This window comes from Pavona decussata, unplaced genomic scaffold (assembly GCF_977016875.1).
Source record: "Pavona decussata unplaced genomic scaffold, jaPavDecu1.1 SCAFFOLD_89, whole genome shotgun sequence".
Lineage (NCBI taxonomy): Eukaryota > Metazoa > Cnidaria > Anthozoa > Scleractinia > Agariciidae > Pavona > Pavona decussata.
This window is the reverse complement of record NW_028145506.1, coordinates 1,821,179-1,840,878: the sequence shown is the minus strand read 5'-3', so window position 1 is coordinate 1,840,878 and position 19,700 is coordinate 1,821,179. Positions and strand designations below refer to the sequence as shown.

At 37.5% G+C, this 19,700-nt stretch overlaps 1 protein-coding gene and 1 long non-coding RNA gene across 2 annotated transcripts in view; one reads left to right on the top strand and one right to left on the bottom strand.

Annotated features, from left to right (window-relative positions):
• The window catches only part of LOC146474514 (uncharacterized), a 62,461-nt gene extending 56,254 nt beyond the window's left edge, over positions 1 to 6,207 (top strand). Inside the window, exons 10-11 of the mRNA XM_085117136.1 lie at positions 1,522 to 1,623; positions 4,256 to 6,207. Of these exons, the coding sequence (XP_084973262.1) occupies positions 1,522 to 1,623; positions 4,256 to 6,207 (2,054 nt within the window). The remainder of the gene's footprint in view (positions 1 to 1,521; positions 1,624 to 4,255) is intronic.
• Positions 6,208 to 10,123: 3,916 nt separating this feature from the next.
• Positions 10,124 to 19,700, bottom strand: LOC146474513 (uncharacterized). Its single transcript, XR_014866149.1, has 3 exons — positions 19,547 to 19,700; positions 15,981 to 16,027; positions 10,124 to 11,028 (listed from the first exon to the last, which is right to left on the bottom strand). It is a non-coding gene; the product is annotated as an uncharacterized LOC146474513 (long non-coding RNA).

The window sequence follows — 19,700 nt, the reverse complement described above, 5'->3', positions numbered from 1 at the left end:
GTTTTCATTTTTATTGTTTCCATAAGCGCCCAAGCCTTCAAACACAAACCTGATGATGTTCACTTGACTGAATTATGAGCCTTCGCATTAACGCAAACATCCAAACAAACTGGACTTTATCAATCACGATATAATAAACTACAAAAAGGTGTGAGGCTTTTTTGATGTTCTTATTGGTTCCCGAGAAAAGCCATTGTAAAGTTGGCCAATAGAAAATTTACATAATCATGGCACGTGCTAGGCCGTCACAATAAAAATATTTTGAATTTCGCAAAAGCCTCACACCCTTTGGTAGCTAAATGTCCACCCAAGATGCTGGCCAAATTTCACCAAAATCCATCATATCTACATACCCTATTAATTCATTTAAAGAAAGTTTAAAATTCTCTGGCAAACAAACTTTGATTTTTGGGCCTTGAAAGATTCGTACAGTTTTCACACCTCGTTAAAGTGGATGTCAACACAATCATCATGAATCATGCCGCGGACCAATCAAAAATGGCGTGGGGCCCCCAAAAGAGTATCATGACAAAGCCCGTCTTGGTGTCTTGCGGGAAAGGTCACATTGTTTATCTTTGGATCCAAGAGGAAATGGGAGAAGCGTAGAATTCCTTGCAAAACCCAGCAAAAAATAACAAAAAGACGGTTCAGCCGTCTGAAGAAAGTGTTGTCGATCATAAACAAGCTTTGGTTGGTGCAATGTATACCCTAGGGTATGGTTTTCAAAATGCCATGGCGCTGCTGGACGCGTAATTGGGATTTCCGCATTATGTCGCCTTAAGCCATTTTTTACCTGATGTCCTAAACACTCTTTTCAACATATCGTCTGTTCTATTTATGAGTTTTAAATTTTTTTTTCATTAACTTAGTCATTAATGTCGTATCTAACAAACAAGTGAAAAAAAGAAATTTTGCAAAATCGGACAACTTTTCGTTTACAGTTCCCTTAAAGAAATATATGAGGGTGAACAGATGGATTTAAAAAAATATATGAGGGTGAAGAGATGGATTTTAAAAAAATATATATGAGGGTGAACAGAATGATTTAAAAAAAAATTGTCATGACATGCATGTAACTAATGCCAGTCTGCAACCTTGCAACAGACAAGAAATCCCCAAAATTTGCTATACTGAAGAAAATTGATAAATATAATTGTAATTATTGTGCTTTGACATCATAACTTCAATAAATATTCTAATTTAAAAAAAATCAATACATCACGTTTTGCACACTGGTGATCTTTAACTATTTCTAATGTTTTCAATTTTCATGTGCACGCCATTTTAGTTTTTGGCCTTTTCTGTTCTGATCACAATTGACTTGTCAAGTATGGTGGTGACTTGAAAATCTATAAATTTAAACCTTTTAATCGAAAAAGATGGCCCAAACAACTTTTATGTGGAGGTTAAGTTTTCCAAGATAATTGATGATGAGGAAGTTTCCATAGCAACATACAATATGGTAGTTAGTTAGTTTCCACTTAAATTGATTTGAACGTAACAAAGTTGTTTGTTTCTCAGAAATCCTCAGAGATGATCTTGCGCAGATGAAAAGTGATATAAGAAACATGAGCAAGAAGCTGGAAGCTGGTACCCTGAAGTCATTTGAAACTGGGATTACAGGTCAGTTCCAAGATATAAACTTCTAACTCTATTCTTGTATCAATTGAAAAATAATAGGATTGAGTAGGGGGACAATTTGACTACAGAATAAGGGTTGTTGCTGGGTGATTGTTAGGGATAATTCTGATTCTTTGTTTTGCAGTGTTTTGTGGCGCTTTTTTCGTGAAATATAAGCTAGAGTGAACAGATGGATTTAAAAAAATTGTCATGACATGCACGGAACTAGTGCCATCTCCAACATTGCAACAGACAGAAAATTCCCATAATTAAGCTGGCTACTGAAAGAAATGGATCAATATAATTGTACTTTATACATCAACTTCTATGAATATTCTAAATTAAAAAAAAATCAATACATCACGTTTTGCACACTGGCGATCTTTAACTATTGGCACAATTTTCAATTTTTACATGTGTGAACCATTTGAGTTTAAGCCTTTTTCTGTATATGGTCATCTGCCTTGCAAAATATGGTTGCGACTCAGAAATCTTTTAAACCTTTGACAGTGGAACACTCGTCTATGGACACCCGGATATTATGGACAGTTTTGTTTGTCCCGATGAAAAGCTCACGTATTTCCTCTAAAATTACCCTGCTTAAGGTGGCCGAACACAGTCTGCGCATACTTTAAAGATTCTGTTAGCGATGCTATTAAGCGCGCGCTAGAGTTGTGGTAAGCAAATACTATCATTCCCTCGATTTTTATACCAAATGGATCACAAAAGTGAGTTTTGCTCTTAAAATAACTTAGTTTCTCGTTTTTGAATCGTTCATTTATCACCAAACAAGGAAAGTGACTTCTCAAAGAGCTAAGCCTTTTTGCACTCTTTTCATCTTAGCTGAGAAAACCTTATTAAAATCCACGCATGCGCATTTGACCAAAAAATTGTGACTGATTGTTTTAATGGAGATGCACTGTTTTCTAAGGAACCACTCATTAGAATTTCGTGAAATTTGACAAAACAGTAGTTCTCTAATAGTGTAATTTGCCTACAAACAAAAACCGAAATCTATTAGAGGGTATCTTCAAAAAACATTAAAGTGCAAAACCAACATTTACAGGAGATCTCTGTTAAAATAACATGAAAGCAGCGTCACTTATGATGTTAGTTTTTGGTGAGTTTTTCTGGATCCAAAAAATGGAAAAAATTCTAACGAGTGCAAGGAAAACCTTTATTTTTGGACGGTTAATAGCTTGCTGCGTTGTCATGGCAACGGCACCTTGCTCAACAAGAAGTATCAAAATTTATTCCTTCTTCGTTGATCTTGCACCATGCTAACTTCAAGTACTCAGAAGTACTTAGTTTTCAAATAATGCTCACCAACACCTGCATACTGGAAAAACTGTGTTCGGCTACCTTAATACGGACAACAGACACTCTTCTGTGTCCCGAGCGACAAACTCTCCTACATCGTCAACCCAGACACTGGTTGGTTATCTGCGCCCTGCTATTTTCATTGTCACAATAATTGAATTATACAAAATGTAGACATAGTGACAGATTTCTTTGAGTTAAGGACGGTGCCTACTAATACCGAAGTATTTTTGCGCGGTTTATGACTATGCGGGAAAAGCAGATCTTAGCAGGCCCGTAGGTTGGTTCTGATGTGGGTGGGTTCTTTTTATCTTTAAACGGACCAAATAGCTCTTGCTAGTTGTATTAAGGAGGCTCGCGGCAGTTTTTTTGGACGCGGGGTGGAAGTTTTGAAATTACAATCTCACATACAAGATAAACCTCGATCTCCTTCATACTACATCATCATTTCAATCAAAGTTAATTTTCTCATCGGTTTCCAAGCAACAACTATTACCGGAGCAACGGTAGCGCATAGCCTCTCATTTTAAACATTGTTGTTTATCTCGAAATCTAGTCAGACACTTTATGACGAAACTTTAGGGATTTAAACTCCTCAATGTAGACAACTTGTAGGCAAAATCTCTGGCAAATAAAAATTGGCACCATGTCTTTTCATTTGAACCGGATGAGAAAATTAACTCTGATCATATGTTGAAATGATGATGTAGTGTGAAGGAGATGGAAGTTGATTTTCTAGGCGAGATTGTAATTTCAAAACTTCCACCCCATGTCCAAAAAAACTTGGCTGCCACGAGCCTCCTTAATCATTACCTTTAGTGACCTCAAGACGACTAGGAACTTTTTTTTTACCTATTACCCTCCCTCTAGTAAGGCGCAGTAGTTTTATCGTTTCACCTCGGGTCCCATCGGCTTACAGCGCAATAAAGCCCCTTTTTTGTTCCCAAACTCTCTTGACACTGGTGTTTGAAAAAGCAATAATTACAACGTTTCATTATTCTCTTTGTCAATGATAACAGTACTGAACTGGAACGGTTACAGAAGGTTTTCCAGTTTTCTTTTTTTTTTTTTTTTTTTTTTTTTTACATAGTTGTCCATTATAAAATCCAGTCCAAAGGAAAATCAAACCCGCAAAATTGTTGATATTTTGTGGCTTATCCCATGGAAAAAAACTGTTGATTTTCGTCTTTGCCCTATACCCCTCTTGGGAGCCTGTTCAGTCTGTAATTTATACTGACCGTAAAGCAAAAACAGGTGTGAAGAGTCTAAACAAAACCCGATATAGTATTTTGCTAATAATTCCTTTTACTTTTAGATGGTTTGGAGGCAGAGTATATTGACCCAATACGTGAACTGTACAGAACAGATGTAGGATACCTTGATCTTTTCCCTTGGTGTCAAGGAAATTTCTTCTTTTCCCTTGGAGAAATCTTCACCCGGCTTATGATGCGCAACAAGGATAAAACGAGAGGAACATTGACGGAAAAAGTTGTGGAAATGTCTGCTATCTTTCAACCACATCAAAACTGCTCCAACCCAAGGGCAGTGTTAATTGAGGGTGACCCTGGTATGGGGAAAACAACATACTGCAACAAACTTGCGTTTGATTGGGCCACCGGTAAAGCAGGAAAAGATTTTCTGAGATTTAAACTGGTTCTGTTGGTGAGATGTTGTGACATCAATTCAAACCTTCAGGACGCCATTGCCGCTCAAGTCCTGCCTTCAGATATTAAAGAAAAGGAGCAAGAGAAATTCTTCGACTTCATTAAACACAATCAGTCTAATGTTTTGCTTGTCCTGGATGGATTAGACGAGTTACCGAGTGGTAAATTGCCAGAGTTACAAGACATCATCAAAGGTAAAAGTACAATGCTCCATAAATGTCCCCTTGTGGTTACAGCTCGGCACGAGGCTGGCGTAGAAGTTGTGAAATACTGTGACACGCTCCTGGAAATAGAAGGATTTACCTCAACTGATGCCAGTGGGTTTATTCAAAAATTCTTTGAAGGCAAGGGAGAACAGGGAGCAAAAACGGCCCAAAATCTCTTAGACAAACTGGAGGAAGATCAGAGCCTAAAAGAATTGATCGCAAATCCCCTCAACACTGCACTTATCTGCCTTCTTTGTGAAGACTCGGAGGGCAAGCTTCCCGAAAGTAAAACAAAACTTTACTGGGAGATTGTAGAGGATGTCCTGAGAAGGTACAAGAAAAAGAAGAACTTACCAGAAACGAGTAAAAATGTCACTGAAGAGCACAAATCACAGCTAAAGCAGCTTGGCTTGATAGCGTGGAAGGCTCTACTTGAAAACAAGAAGTTTTTTGAGAAGAATCAACTTGAAAGTCACACGGATGAAATCCCAGGGTTCGGTTTCCTGTCATGGCAGCGCGGAAGCAGCAGACGAAAACCACATCCCCAGTACTCCTTTGTTCACAAGAGTTTTGAAGAGTGGTTCGCTTCCTTTTATCTCTGTTGCCAGCTTATGTGTGGAGAAATGAGTCCTGAAGATTTAGCTGCTGACGAGAGATATTTCTCTGAGCATGCTGACCTCAAACAAGTGCTGTTGTTTACATGCAGCATACTCGCACAAGAATCAGAAGAGAGAGCAACGGCTCTTATCCAGAGTTTGGCGGCTCACCTCAACGAGAATGAAGATGAAAAGTTTGTTGTTGCAGTGGAGTGCATTAAGGAATGCAAAAAAGAAGGTAGTAATTTTCATTTAGATTTGGCACGTACTTTCGGTAAGTTTATGACAGTTCGAAGTGTACTTGTCTTTGATAGAAATTTAGGTTATGTTGAGTGTGATGTCATTGCTAAGATGCTTACTGAGAACACAACTCTGACAGTCTTGGGTTTGCCTCACAATAAACTCGACAGTGAATGCGCTGATAAGATTTGGGAAGGGTTGCGTTATAATAATACTCTGACCGACTTGTATTTGTCTCACAATAAACTCGACAGTGAATGCGCTGATAAAATTTGTGAAGGGTTGTGTAATAATAATACTCTGAAATACTTGGGTTTGTCTCATAATAAACTCGACAGTGAATGCGCTGATAAGATTTGTGAAGGGTTGTGTAATAATAATACTCTGAAATACTTGGGTTTGTCTCACAATAAACTCGACAGTGAATGCGCTGATAAGATTTGTGAAGGGTTACGTAATAATAATACTACTCTGAGATTCTTGAATTTGTATGGCAATAACATAAGTGATCCTGTTCGTAACAAACTCAAAGAAGCACATGGTGACCGTATCTGTATTTAATGTCGTCAAAGTTTAAGCGCAATTTTCATCTGCATTTTTGTAACAAACTAACTTAATTTAAAACTCCAATAACAAGTATGTAAGTGCTCCGTAAAAACTAAAATCTTACGTTAACGTCCAGCCGACAATAAAAGATTGAAAAACATCTTAGATAAGATGCTTTTTGGTGCAAATTTAATATTACAAGAAACCTGGCTCAATGCGGGGTGGTTTCTGTCTTAATTGAAGTATGAAATTATGTCATAATCAGATAGACCGGTTTGTCGACGAAGAAATACTTAACTTGACCATTACATTTCAAACAAGCACATTTTATTACATCTCAAAACTCACCTACACAGAATTAAACATGGTGAAGAAAGCTTATCACTGTTTCTCCGTTAAAAAAATTCCCTGTACACAAGGTTAAAAAACCAGGAACAGCTTGAAGTCAGACGTCAATCTAAAACTCGTTGGGTTTTAATCCTTTTCTGTTCCACTTTCCAACGTTGCTAATTTACATGTAAATTCTTCAATTCTTCAGCTCAACTTCGTGCGGTTCTTCAAGAAGTGAACAGTCCACAAGCGTTAATTAAACTCCACACAGACTTTTTTATCCATACAAACATCCAATCTTATGTTTCCATCAATGCTGCTTGAAAAAGTTCTCATTTATGGTCATTTTATCGTCTCAGAGGCATAAATCCTGTCTTTGAACACAATTACGCCAAACGCTGTAAAACTCCAACTGTTTTATAAGGTGAGCTGTTTCTGCTACAGGTGCAGCCGCCATCTTGGATCGAAATCAACCAATCAGAGGACAGCAGCAAAAAATCTGTTTCCTCTGCAGTACGCATGTCCGCCATTTTGGATCGAAATCAACCAATCAGAGCACAGCAGCAAAAAATCTGTTTCCGCTGCAGTACGCATGTCCGCCATTTTGGATCGAAATCAACCAATCAGAGCACAGCAGCAAAATGAGCTGTTTTCTATGCAGTTCGCATGTCCGCCATTTTGGATCAAAATCAACCAATCAGAGCATAGCTGGAAAATGAGCTGTTTCCAATGGAGTACGCATGTCCGCCATTTTGAATTAAACAGCGTTTTAAAATGAACCAATGACGAGACAGGAACAGAATTTGGATCCTTGTCAGTCAGAAGCTTTACATAAAAATCTGTTTTCCCCCACATTGAAAGTGGACTTGAAAACCAAATTATTATAACAGGATCAAAAAGATATACTTGAATCTACAATAAGGAGGGCTTTCATTGTCATCTTTCCCTTGTGTTTATCTTGTGCAAGATCTTAATGTAAGAGTTTAGTTTTTACGGAGTGAAAGCTACGCAGAGGTTTAATTAAGAATCAGTGTCTTTTTAATTTAGTGTTCAAAACACAGAGCAAGTTCATATGTAGAAGCGGTATAGCCAATCAGTCATCTTTTGGGTTTATCCCTATGCCATTTTCTTTTTTTTTTTTTTTTTTTTTTTGTGAAGCTTGTTTGTGAATTTTGATGAGTCACATACGAGACTGAGAAAACTTCTGTTTTATATTTACTTACTTGATATATAAATTCTATCAGCCTTTATTTGTGCTCTATGGCCAAGTGGCCAGGACTTCTGTTTTGTTGTTTTGTTTACTTTTCACAGGTTCAATTTTAAGGACAGTGCCTTCTTTTTCTATTGTGCATGTTCTGTTCATCTCAGGATGGTCCTAGAAACTGATTTCTTAAGGATGAATGTGCCTACTAAGACACAGGTATTTTTGCGCAGTTTATTGCTATGCAGGAAAGAAAGACCTTAACAAGTGTTATTGAATTCCAAAAACAAAATTGGGGGTAACCACAAATTTTTTAGAGATAATTACCACCGATTTGATTGATACAGGACACTGGAATAAAAACTTTGGCGAGCATTTGGTGATTTGCTTCCGTCAATCATGCGCTCCTTAAATGGTGTTATAGGAATGCCGCTCTTATTTTCAAAAAATATGGCGGTCACTGTGTAGCCTGTTCGGTCAACATGGTTGCTTCTTACTCTTCAAGTTTACGTTGGCGAGTGGTGTATTTGCTCGTGCAGGGGTTGAGCATCGACTGATGGAAAACCATACTGACTGTCTTTCCTCTTGCGTACTGAAGTGAGCCATCCCTGTATTTCATCTTCGTACACTTCTGGATATTGCTCAGTCACTCTTCTTATAAACAATACATCATGTGCAGTAAATGATAAAAGGCGATCAATGTCATCTACTGCATGCTTGTTTATTTATTTTACTTGCTTTTCCGGTCCGGGCTGGATAATGACTGGGTAATTTTCTCCAGAAATGTGAACCCCACTTTCAGAAGTCCTGCTATAGCTATCGCACTCAACCCCTGCACGAGCAAATACACCACTCGCCAACGTAAACTTGAAGAATAAGAAGCAACCATGTCAAACGAACAGGCTACACAGTGGCCGCCATATTTTTGAAAACAAGAGCACCAAATGCTCGCGGGAGTTTTTATTCGAGGTTTGCGTATCAATGAAAAGCGGTGGTGAGGGTGGTGCCTACTAATACATAAATATTTTTGCGCGGTTTATGACTATGCAGGAAAAGCAAATGAACAAAGCAGAGGGCTTTTGGAATCCAAAATTGTTGGTAACCACACATTTTTTTAGAGATAATTAAGCAACAATACTTCCAAAAAGCAGTAAAATATAAAGGAATGTATGGTGTTTTTTTCTGAATTGAAGCTGATATCATCTCTGAAAAATGCATGGTTACCCCCAATTTTCTCTTTGGATACCAAGAACACTTGCTAAGTTTTGCTTTCTCCACATAGTTTTAAACAGTGCAAAAAAATCCCTGTTTAAGTAGGCACGACCCATAGCAAATCCGAGTATCCTTGAGATAAACAGAATGTATGCGCAGTAACAAAAGTAGGCACTGTCCTTAAGTTTCAAGTTGGAAAAATCCCATACATTGTTATGAATTTAAAAGCGTTTTAGATATTGTTCATTATCTTTGAAAAATGCATGGTTACTCCCAATTTTCTTTTTGGCTTTTCTGTACACTTGCCAAGATCTTTTTGGCGTGTATTCATAAACCGCGTAAAAATACCTCCTTTTACGGAATCATGTTTAAAGCGTTTATGACCATGTGGGAAAAGCACATGAGAAAGAGAAAACTGTGTTAGCAAGGGAAAGTTCTGTTTTAAGACAAATGTTAGTAGAGTTCAAAGAAGGCACACTCGTTTCTTTCGTATGCTGTTTGCTCTGTGTTTTTTGAAATTTATTTTGTGAATAAATATATCACGTAACATGTACAATGTATATATTGCATTGAGGTACGTGCCAAACCTATGACATTGGAACAAAGAAAACTAAACGTTAAAAAGATCAAAACAACTCATTTTGTATGTTTAGTTTTAGAATAGAAGTTGTAATCTCATTTTTAGAGACTCAACATTTCTGGCCAAAATATTATTTGTAAATAATGGAAAAGGATACTTTGATAGCAATGTAAATGTACGGAGCTTTATAGATATACAATAAATGTGACATTGTGGAGGTGTTGTTTTTATTGATGTTACTATGGGTGACAAGTTTACGCTAAAATTTTTTAATCTAATGATTTTTAATCCTTTCCTTGCTGAAGTAGAAACTCATGTCATGTTTAGATTTTTGAGTCTGTGGATTAAATCCTAAAGTACGGCCCGCTTGAGGGAAAGATATCAAGCGCTGCTTTCCTGTGGTTCTTTTCATCTGGTGTACAAGGTGGTTTTCATTGAGCAGTCTTATGCATGTAAAATTTGTGTGTCAACAGCTTCCCAGGAGAGGATTCTGATTATATCTGCGGGGAGAGGGGGGGGGGGGGGGCGCTAGGATGATTTTGTGGGGGGTCATGACTTTTCAGCAGTTTTTTTGTTGTTGTTGTTGGGGTGGGGGGGGGGGGGGGAAGGGGACGCTATGGAAAATTTCCCCAAAAGTAGAACAAGGTATGACGGGGGTTGGGGTCATGAAAAAGTGCCTGTTTAAAATGTGATGCTTTCATTTTCAGTTTACATGTGACTTAATGGACCTGTAAACAAAGTTTCTTTTGTATATTAAACAAATCAATGGCAGTTTTCTATGGTCTATACTCTTGTACACCATAAAATGGTGTCGTAAAATGTCAATGTCAAAACTTACTGCCAAGTTTCCATCGATAAGGTGTACTTGTTACATCTAACATCATTGTTATTGTCTGTACTCTTATAGACAACAGCTATAAGCCAATCAGCACCCAAGCATTTTTATAGTTATAATATTGTTAAACGTCTCTTTCTGTCTGGATTAGATGTAGAGAAACCAGCAGAATTTCCTTTTATCAGTTCACTACATTCTTAATTCAATAATTATTGCCAAAGATGTCAGTGTTGCCGTTTCCATTTTCTCTTACAAATTTAATATTTTAAACTTGTTTACTGACACTGTTTTTCTTAATTCCTGCATAATAGCATTCAAGTTTGATGAATTGTGCATCATTCTTGTTTGCAGGGATTTTACTTATTACTCTTTGTATTCTGCTTCTTATCATTCTTATTTTAAGAGCCTTTCTTATAGTAAATGGCCTCTTTAACTTGGGGCGGTTTCATTTCCTTCTGTAAACTTATGTACATAAGAAAGAGTTGAAGTGGTTAAAGTGGCAGGCTGATTAAAGGTAGATTGTTTGCAAGGTTGCTTGTCTTTTGCAAGGTTTCTGTGGATAGATTGTGCTCCTCTTGGTGGCAGGATTATGCTGCCCTGAGATGTCACTCGAGAGAGAATCTTCTTTTGAGGGTTTCAGCCAGAAAGAGCAAGACATCTGCAACAGTTACATTGTAGCTGAGAAAAAGAAGTTAAAAAAAAATAAGCATCAGATATGAACTTTATTAGACGTATTGCCTCTTCAGTGTTTCAAGCAACTTTTATCCATCCATAACAAAAAAGTGACAACTACAATTAAAAGAAAAGTAACAAAACAGCTAGGAAAATGACTTGTGGCGGGGAAATCTCAAAGAAAGCCGGGGCTTATAAGATTAAGATTTCTCCCCAGTATTTAACATATTGAATAATCAATAAAGAAAGAAAAAAAAAACATGAAAATAACACAATGGAATGAAGAGTTATTGCCTTTTAAAAAGCACCTCATTTCCATGGTACCCATAACCACAGAATCAGCACATCTTTAATTTGTCTATGACAATGACTAGCTTTTAACTACCCTGTTAAGCAGCATCCCTGCATATTACCGTAATGACTTGATTTAGCGCCTTTGTTTCAATAAGCTCTCCCTCTTTGATTGGCCCCCCCTCTGATTTTTGTTAATAAGCGACCCCATATTGCGTAAGCACCCTCATTCCAATCAATGCCCCTATTCTGTTTCAGTGATAGAAAACATTCACGGCTTCAAGACAAGACTTGTCAAATAGGATTAGAACGGTTCAAGGTAGTACAAATCAAGCCATAAGCAAATCACGTGACAATAATCCCTTTGACAGAATAAGATACTGCGCTGGAAAGATTTGTTATTGATGCAAACAACACTGAAGGTATCTCTTTGAATACACTCACGTCTGGTGATTTTCAAAATTCCCTACCATTAACTGAATATTCACTGTACGTTACTTTTACAGTATCCGTTATTGTTCATTTTAAATAAATATCAACAATTGGTTTTGCACATTTGCTGTTTCTCATAAAAGAAATAAGCACCCTGTCCCTTATAAGCCCACTCCCTTGAGGTACCATAAGTAAATAAGTGCCCTGGGCGCTAAATGGAATCATTACGGTAAGGCCCGGTTCATACGTTGAATTTCTGCCGTGTTGAATTCAATTAAACTAATTAAATTCGACAGAAATTTGACGTCTGAATAAGCTGCCGGATTTCTGCCGTACGTTCGACTGGTCTTGTCGCATTATCCGGCAGAAATGCGGCACCGATTCAAACGTCGGATTTCTGCCGTGTTGAATCGAATTTATACATTTACATATGTTAATGTGTTGAGCATGCGTAAATCAAGGCTGACCGTCCAAAATGGCGTCATGGCACCCGCGCGATTCCAATGAAGAAGAAAGCTCATCTGAAGAAGAGAAAATCCTCGCAGGAAACTACATGGAAGTACTGCAGGAGAGCTATTGCGGCTCTGATGATGACACTGATGAAGAAGTGCACAGTAAGGAGAATATTTTGGTCACGCGTATATTCGTCCGCCATATTGGATACCCTAAACTATCATATTTACTGCTGACCGACAGACACTGTAATATTGACTCTGAATTAAGTGCGGCACAAGTGCGACGTCTGAATCAACAGTTGCATTTCTGCCGCACTTAATTGAATTGAATTTGACACGGTAGAAATTTGACTTATGAACCGGGCCTAAGTTATTTATGGAGTAATTCCACCTCCCAACCCCTGCCCCCAGGTTTATCAGTGTGGGCTTGTCTAGTTGACCTTTAGCCTGATTCTCGGACAGTCATGATTGCTCGCAGTCACATGCTGTCTGAGGAAGGGAGAGAGTGTGTGGCCATGTCGCAACCAGGACTGTCTGAGAATCAGGCTAGTAAACCCTGAGGCATGGCACGGAATTCCAAATCATTGCCAATAAAAAACTACAGCAACAACAACAACAACAACAACAACAAAAAGGGCCCTGCCAAAAATTTAAAAGCCCACTACAAAATATCTATTCCAAAATGCCCCCCAGGCACTAATCTGACTCATTTCAACTCCCAAAACGGTCTTGGTGTTTTTAACAGAAAAAACATTATATTTGGTATCACGGTGTCATCCTTAGTTTTTGGCAGTGTTTTTTGCCGTGAAGAAAAAATGGGAAAAAAAAAACTCTTAAGGCAGCGTATGAAAGGTCTATAAGCCTGCAAAAACACTACAAAGACTTATGAAATCGCGTGTTAAAAATCCAAACAAAAAAAGGCAGACACCACCCGCCATAAACAAGATTTGAATCAAAGACCTACGGCTAACCTACATGGAATTTCAAAGGGGTGGGAAGGTTAAAATCCAATAACCTTGAGGAGGGAGGCTAGGGGTATAGATATATCTGGAACAATCCCTAGTTGGTATCAATAAAGACTGGAAGACTTGTAAGGACTAGAGGACAGGAAGGTTTGAAGAGCTCAGCACTGTTCACATTTTTTTACTCCTGTTTTCTACCCTTTTCTTGCCATCTTATCTTCTTTGCATGCTTGCATTTACAAAATATCACAATGTAACTTTATCCCACATCATATCCCTATTAAATTATATTTAAATGGACTCTGCTTCCAAATTTGCACCCCGCCTTTGCACCCTACCATCACCTCCACCCCTGTCAGTGTTAGATGTCATTTACTGAAATTTCTTTTACTTGTTGCACTGAGAAACTGAGAGAACGCTGTTCTTTGAGTTGCATCAAGAGATTTTTTTCTGATCAATCAAAATGGCAACTTAAAATACTATGGTTGGTTTAATTAAACATATGTTTTAAATTTGTGCTTATTTTGATGGATATGTTTTTAGATAAAAAAGATCAAGAAAGATCTTTGAATAACTGAGGTCTTACCTATTTATTTTGCATTTAAATAAAGGTGCCAGGGGGGGGGGTACTCCCCTATATGGGCTATACAGGGATGGCCGCTGGATAGGGTATGGTTTTTGCCCTCTCTGCCCTGAACAGGGTATATAATTTCAAACAAGTCTGCCCTGGACCCGTCCTAGACAGGGTATGGTTGCAAGACTGTCGTCAAGTATTTGGCAATCCGAAATCAGAGACATTAGTCTGTATTTATTTTAGTGAACAATGCTTCACGTCAATTGAGTTTCCCCTTATGGTTCACCACTGTTAATGCAAAATTTTGGGATTTATCGCCATCACTTCTAGGTAATGTATTATTTTATCTGTTTTGATTGGTATTTGCGTTTCAATGCGTGGAACTTGGTCCAAAATAGTCACCCTTGAGGATTTTAGCCACATAGTTAGAGCTATACCAACTGAATTGAGATTTGACTATAATTTATTTATTTATTTATTTATTTATTCACCACGACATACAAACATAGAAAGTTACAATGAATAATAGACTAGGATTACAAGTACATAGGTTTAGAGTAAATAATAATAGTAAAAGAAGTAAGAAGTGGCGAGGAGACCTCAAGAAACCCCCACTTTGAGACTTTGAGTCCAGTAAAGACATTGTATTGAGATTTTTTAACATACGGTGGTGGTAAGACTATAAAGACATAACAGAGTCGGACGTTTCATGCAATTAACTGAGGAAATCAAGAAGCTTTCTTTTGAAGGTGGATAGACTAGGGGAAGACGTAATTGATAATGGCAAAGCATTCCATATTTTTGGCCCTCTATAGAGTATAGTAAATTGCTTGATATTAGTTCGGCAGGTGTGAGGTCGAAAATGAGCTGAGGTTCTAGTATCATAATTATGAATTTGACCACCAGTCGGAAATAAATTTAGAAAGGGCGAAGGCAGCAAACGTTGGTGATAGGAAAACATAAATTTTGCAATATAAAAGGAATTCACTTTAAAAATGTCTAGGATATTCAATTGTGCAAATAAAGGTGCAGAAGGTGCAAGGTGATTAGAATTTGTCATAGCTCGCACAGCTCGTTTTTGAAGAAGGAAAATGCGATTTAAGTTTGTTACATAAGTAGAAGACCAAACTGAAGTACAATAAGTTAAATAGGGATAAATTAAGGTATAATACAAAGATTTTTTAGTGTTTGATGACAAAAGGAAACGAAATCTGTACATTATACCAACGGACTTAGAGATTTTCTTGCAAATATAATTGATATGCGATTTCCAGGTGAGACCTTCATCAATATAAATACCTAAGAACTTAACTTCTGTTACTTGCTTGAGGGGTATACTGTCAAGTGAAATTTGGGAGCTAGTGGTAAATTTGAGGGTACAAGAACAACATGGAACAGTCACCAAGAACATCCTGGACCCAGGGCTTCCAGGATTTGACCAGTAGAGTGTTGAGGTATCTAGTGGGTATCAAACATTCCTGTTTAAATTTTCCATTGAGAGTCTGTATTACTCTCTGACTGATGAATGTGAATTGAATGTTCACTGTTGACCTAACTTGTTTGCTCATAAGTATTGTTGTTGGTGAGCTTGCACATCATTGGGCAAGTCACTTATATAGGTAGCATTAAGTTACTATCCAAATAAATTTGTTGCTAAGGTGGCCTTGTAGCAAGTTTAGCTGGCATGGAAAAGAGGAGGGGAGACTTCAGTTGAAAAAGTGACAGAGCTAGCCACAGAAGGAGGCTCTCTAAGACAATTCTGGTGAGCATTTGCATGAAAATTAAGAAAGAGTGGAGGGGTATCTGAGTTCACAGAGATGACTGTGCTCATGGTCACCTAGATGGATATAATTTAGAGCACTCAAGTATAAAATAATTATTAATATGATTATCTGGTGCAAATGCCGCATAATTTGAAGACCTAAAAATGTACCATTTGGCTAATACCAGACCCCAAACATTTTTTCCTCCACGTCAAAATAGTATAAAGTAAAAACGATCAAAGAGATTGGGAGACAGTCATGTGCGCACCTGAGTATCTTTCACTTATTATTCATCTATAACATATAATGGCAGATGACACATTTGTGTTCACTGGGCAGTCACAAACAGGAACATGATCTCTTATTTTACTAGTAGTCATGAAATGAAAAGTATATGATGGTTTTATACTACGTTATTACTGCAAAAATGAAATTCTGAAAATCTAATTATTCACTTAAAATGAACAAAAATCTAGCATACCTTTTTTGTTGTCAAACCTTAAAAAGTGTCTGCCAAAATCTTTCTATCTGAAAAAAAAAAGAAAATTTCTAACTCCAAAGAGTCCCCACATCGCTAATTTGAAATCCAAAAAAGACCCTTGCAGCAACTCCTTCCCCACCACTAATACTGGGTACCTAAATACCCACCCCCCCCCAAAAAAAAAACATACATTTTGATTGTTTTTTTTTTGGGGGGGGGGAGGGGTGGGTATTTAGGTACCCAGTATTAGTGGTGGGAAAAGGAGTTGCTGCAAGGGTCTTTTTTTGATTTCAAATTAGCAAAATATTCAAATTAACCTTTCTAGCCCCAGTTATACAAAGGACAGATAACTTATCCAGTGGATGAATCCATAAGGCAGCAGATAAAACAAATTACTTGCCTGAGGAACCTTTTACCTACTGGATAAAGAATTATCCAGTAGATAAAGTTATCAGCTCTTTGAAAAACCAGGGCATGCTGGTTTGGTACCACTTTGGATACAATTCAATTCAATTCAATTTTATGTAGTATACACTTATTACAACGAAATACAGTATATTTTACAGTAAGAAAAAAATTAAATGTACAGAGCAATTTACTTAATGATTTTACTTTCTATGGAAGAAGTGCGTAGTGGCCAAAGGAACAAGGCTTTCGTGTTGGCCACTACCTCTGTGCAGTTAAATAAAATAGGGGGAAGAAGAATTTATAATACTGGTTGAAGAGCTCTGCTAGTTAAATTAGGCTTGGGTTAGGAAAATACAACAGTAAGGAAAAAAGTGTTTACAGCAAATATATAAGTATACAATATACGTTAATTTTTTTATATTATTTATGTACAAAAATAACCCTGATTATTTGAGTTGTCTTTTAGCCAGAAAATTTGAAAAATGATAACTTGTGAGAAATTATTGTCAGGAGGTCAAAATAATTCATTGCACACCCATAAAGCAAGATTTTGGAACATTTTAGGGGTCATCTTAAGGATGACACCTCCTTCTGCTACTGTAGAATATTCTGCACGAAATAGTGCCTCCTAATTGCCAACGAGTCAGCCGAGCGAAGACGTGAGGCGGCAGCATTATAGAGCCGTGCGAAAGTACTGTGCGGGCGGAAAAAATCTCGAGTGATTGAGAGGCATGTTTGTAAGGTAAGATTCCTGAGTGTAAGGTAAGATTCCTGGGATTCCAATGACGTAGTGAAAATTGCAAGGGACCAATCATAGCTCGCAGCTCCCAGAGATTGTGACGTCAATGCCGCATGGTTCTGATCGTCGAAAGCGTGCCAAATCCAGACAACGCCAGCGGGCAAAAGCAATCAAAAAAATAGGCAGTCTCAGACTGCATGTGTCTACTGCAGTTATGGTATAGAAATGTGATATAAAAGAATTGAAGAAAAGGGAAATAAGACTGAAATGAAAACGAAGAGGGAGGAGTGGAAATAGGATAGAGATTAAAAAAATGGTTGTAAAAATGTTGCACAGAATACTGGTGAGATTGAGATTAAGCTGGTATCGTTTACCACAAACATTTTGTAAGAAGAGAACTGTAACTTTATGCTAACATAAACAATATATTATATAATCTTACAACGTGAACCACAACTTAATTTGTACTGAAAGCAATGCAGCAAAGTCATTTCTAAACATAAAGTACTCAAAGCAAAGTTCTAACCTGAAACGCAGGCATAAAATGCAACAGAAACTATTAATTAATCTATACTGAACTTATGAATGGCAAGTAGCATTCTTTAACCCTTTGACTCCTGTCGTGTTTCCATAGTTTTCGCATAAATTAACTTTTTCCTAGAGCGGTTTAAAATGCGCAGTAGATAAATAAATATCGTTGGCTTCCAAAATTAACTGCATATTAAACTGGAATGATTAAACAAAATGTTTTCTGACGTAAAATGATATCGTTACTATTAATCATTTGCCGAAAAACACACTTGAACGCAAAAATATCTAAAATTCACGGCATGTTGATGAAGACCTTTGGCATATCAAATTTCAATCCGCTTATGCAAATTGTCCTTGATTACGCATTTGTCGCTTCTCAAGCGCATATATGAATTGACAAAGACACAAAAATCAACAAAAAGCTTTTCCAACAAAACATTTTATTGAAATAAACGATGCATTTGCTTTTAGAGGCCAAAACTTTCAGTTTTTTTTTTTTTTTTTTGCGTGCGTGCAAACACGCATGTAAAATTTGAAGACACTCCGTGTTTGTTCAAAGCGATCACTCGCAGTAAATTCGGGCACGTTTGCGATGAAAATTACAGAAGTTACAGAATTCTGGTTCAAATCATCACTTAAACTATTTGTAAAAAGCAAATCAACATCGGAAAACATCATTTACCGTATTGTCGCCATTGTCCTGATCCGGAAATACAATCGCTTAGATCTCGGTCAGTCGAGGTTTCGATAGGATTCCATTTGGGATTCCTGTGGCATTTACGCTCTTACACTCTTTCACTCTTTCACTCAACCCGATGACATAGTGTCTACGCTTCTCTAGAAGCCGTAGACACAAAAACTGAGAAACCTCTTTAAACTGACTTCAATCCAACCAAAGCTAAAGCAAACGACAACTGTAACAAACTATCAGCCAGCGAGCCACACGAGAGTAAACTCGACATCGGCCAGTGAGCCAACTTTGTCACCGCCAGCGAGAAAAAGGCAATCAAAGCAACTCTAAACAGTTTTTGCGAAATATTTGAAAAACGTACCCCCACGGGTCGATAAATTCGCTTCGAAATGGACTCGTAGTTCCTTCAAATCGCTTACGCGTCTCTCATCTCGCATTTATAATTAAACCCGTTTCTTTCTAAGGCGTAAAAAAAGACTTTTCTGAATAAATTTTTCATTTAGAAAAGCTTTCTGTACGTTTTTCTTTCTATTTTCATCAAGAAAACGTGACAACTGTGTAATCTTGCGTAAACAAACACATGCTCTCGAGACGGATCAAATTTCACCCATGTGATGCGCGGATCAAATTTAATTGAAATTTCGGAAATTTTTACCTGCAAGTTTGTTTTTTGGGAAATTTTTAATAGGCAACTAGTGTATTTTATTCCATTATTAGTAATTTTAACTATCTTAGACCAAAGGGGTGTTGTTTTTTTTGCCCTGTAAGTTATGTATTTTTACTGCACATGGGGTAGGAAATAACCACTTTGCTAATTTTGCTGAATTTTGGAAAACCTCTGGAAACGGCTGGTGCATAATGGGTTAATACCATTAACATCGGACTGGCCCATACATCCCTAAGCAAACAGTCGGTGCATGTCCTTTGCCAACTGCTTGAATACGAGCTATATCTGGTATATATAAAGATACTTTTGTGGTGTTTCTGACTATGCAGGAAAAGCAGATCATAGCAAGGACTATTGGAATCCAAAGACCACGCATTTTTCAAAGATAATAAGTTTCAATTTGGGTAAAATGCCATACATTGTTACATCTCTGAAGTATGCAGGGTTAACGCCAATTTTCGTTTTGGATTCTAACACAGCCCTCTCCAAAGATCTGCTATACCTGAAACTCTCCTTTGTGTAAGCGTCACCTTTTGCCTCCCTTCCTCACTGGTCGTCCGATTTTTGCTTTCCTCGTGTTCCCTATTTTTGTTAGCTGTTCTTCAATAGCCTTCCGCATGTCAGTAAAATCGGGAATTTGAACGTAACGAATTTGCTTGCCCTGTATAAACATTGTTGGAAAGT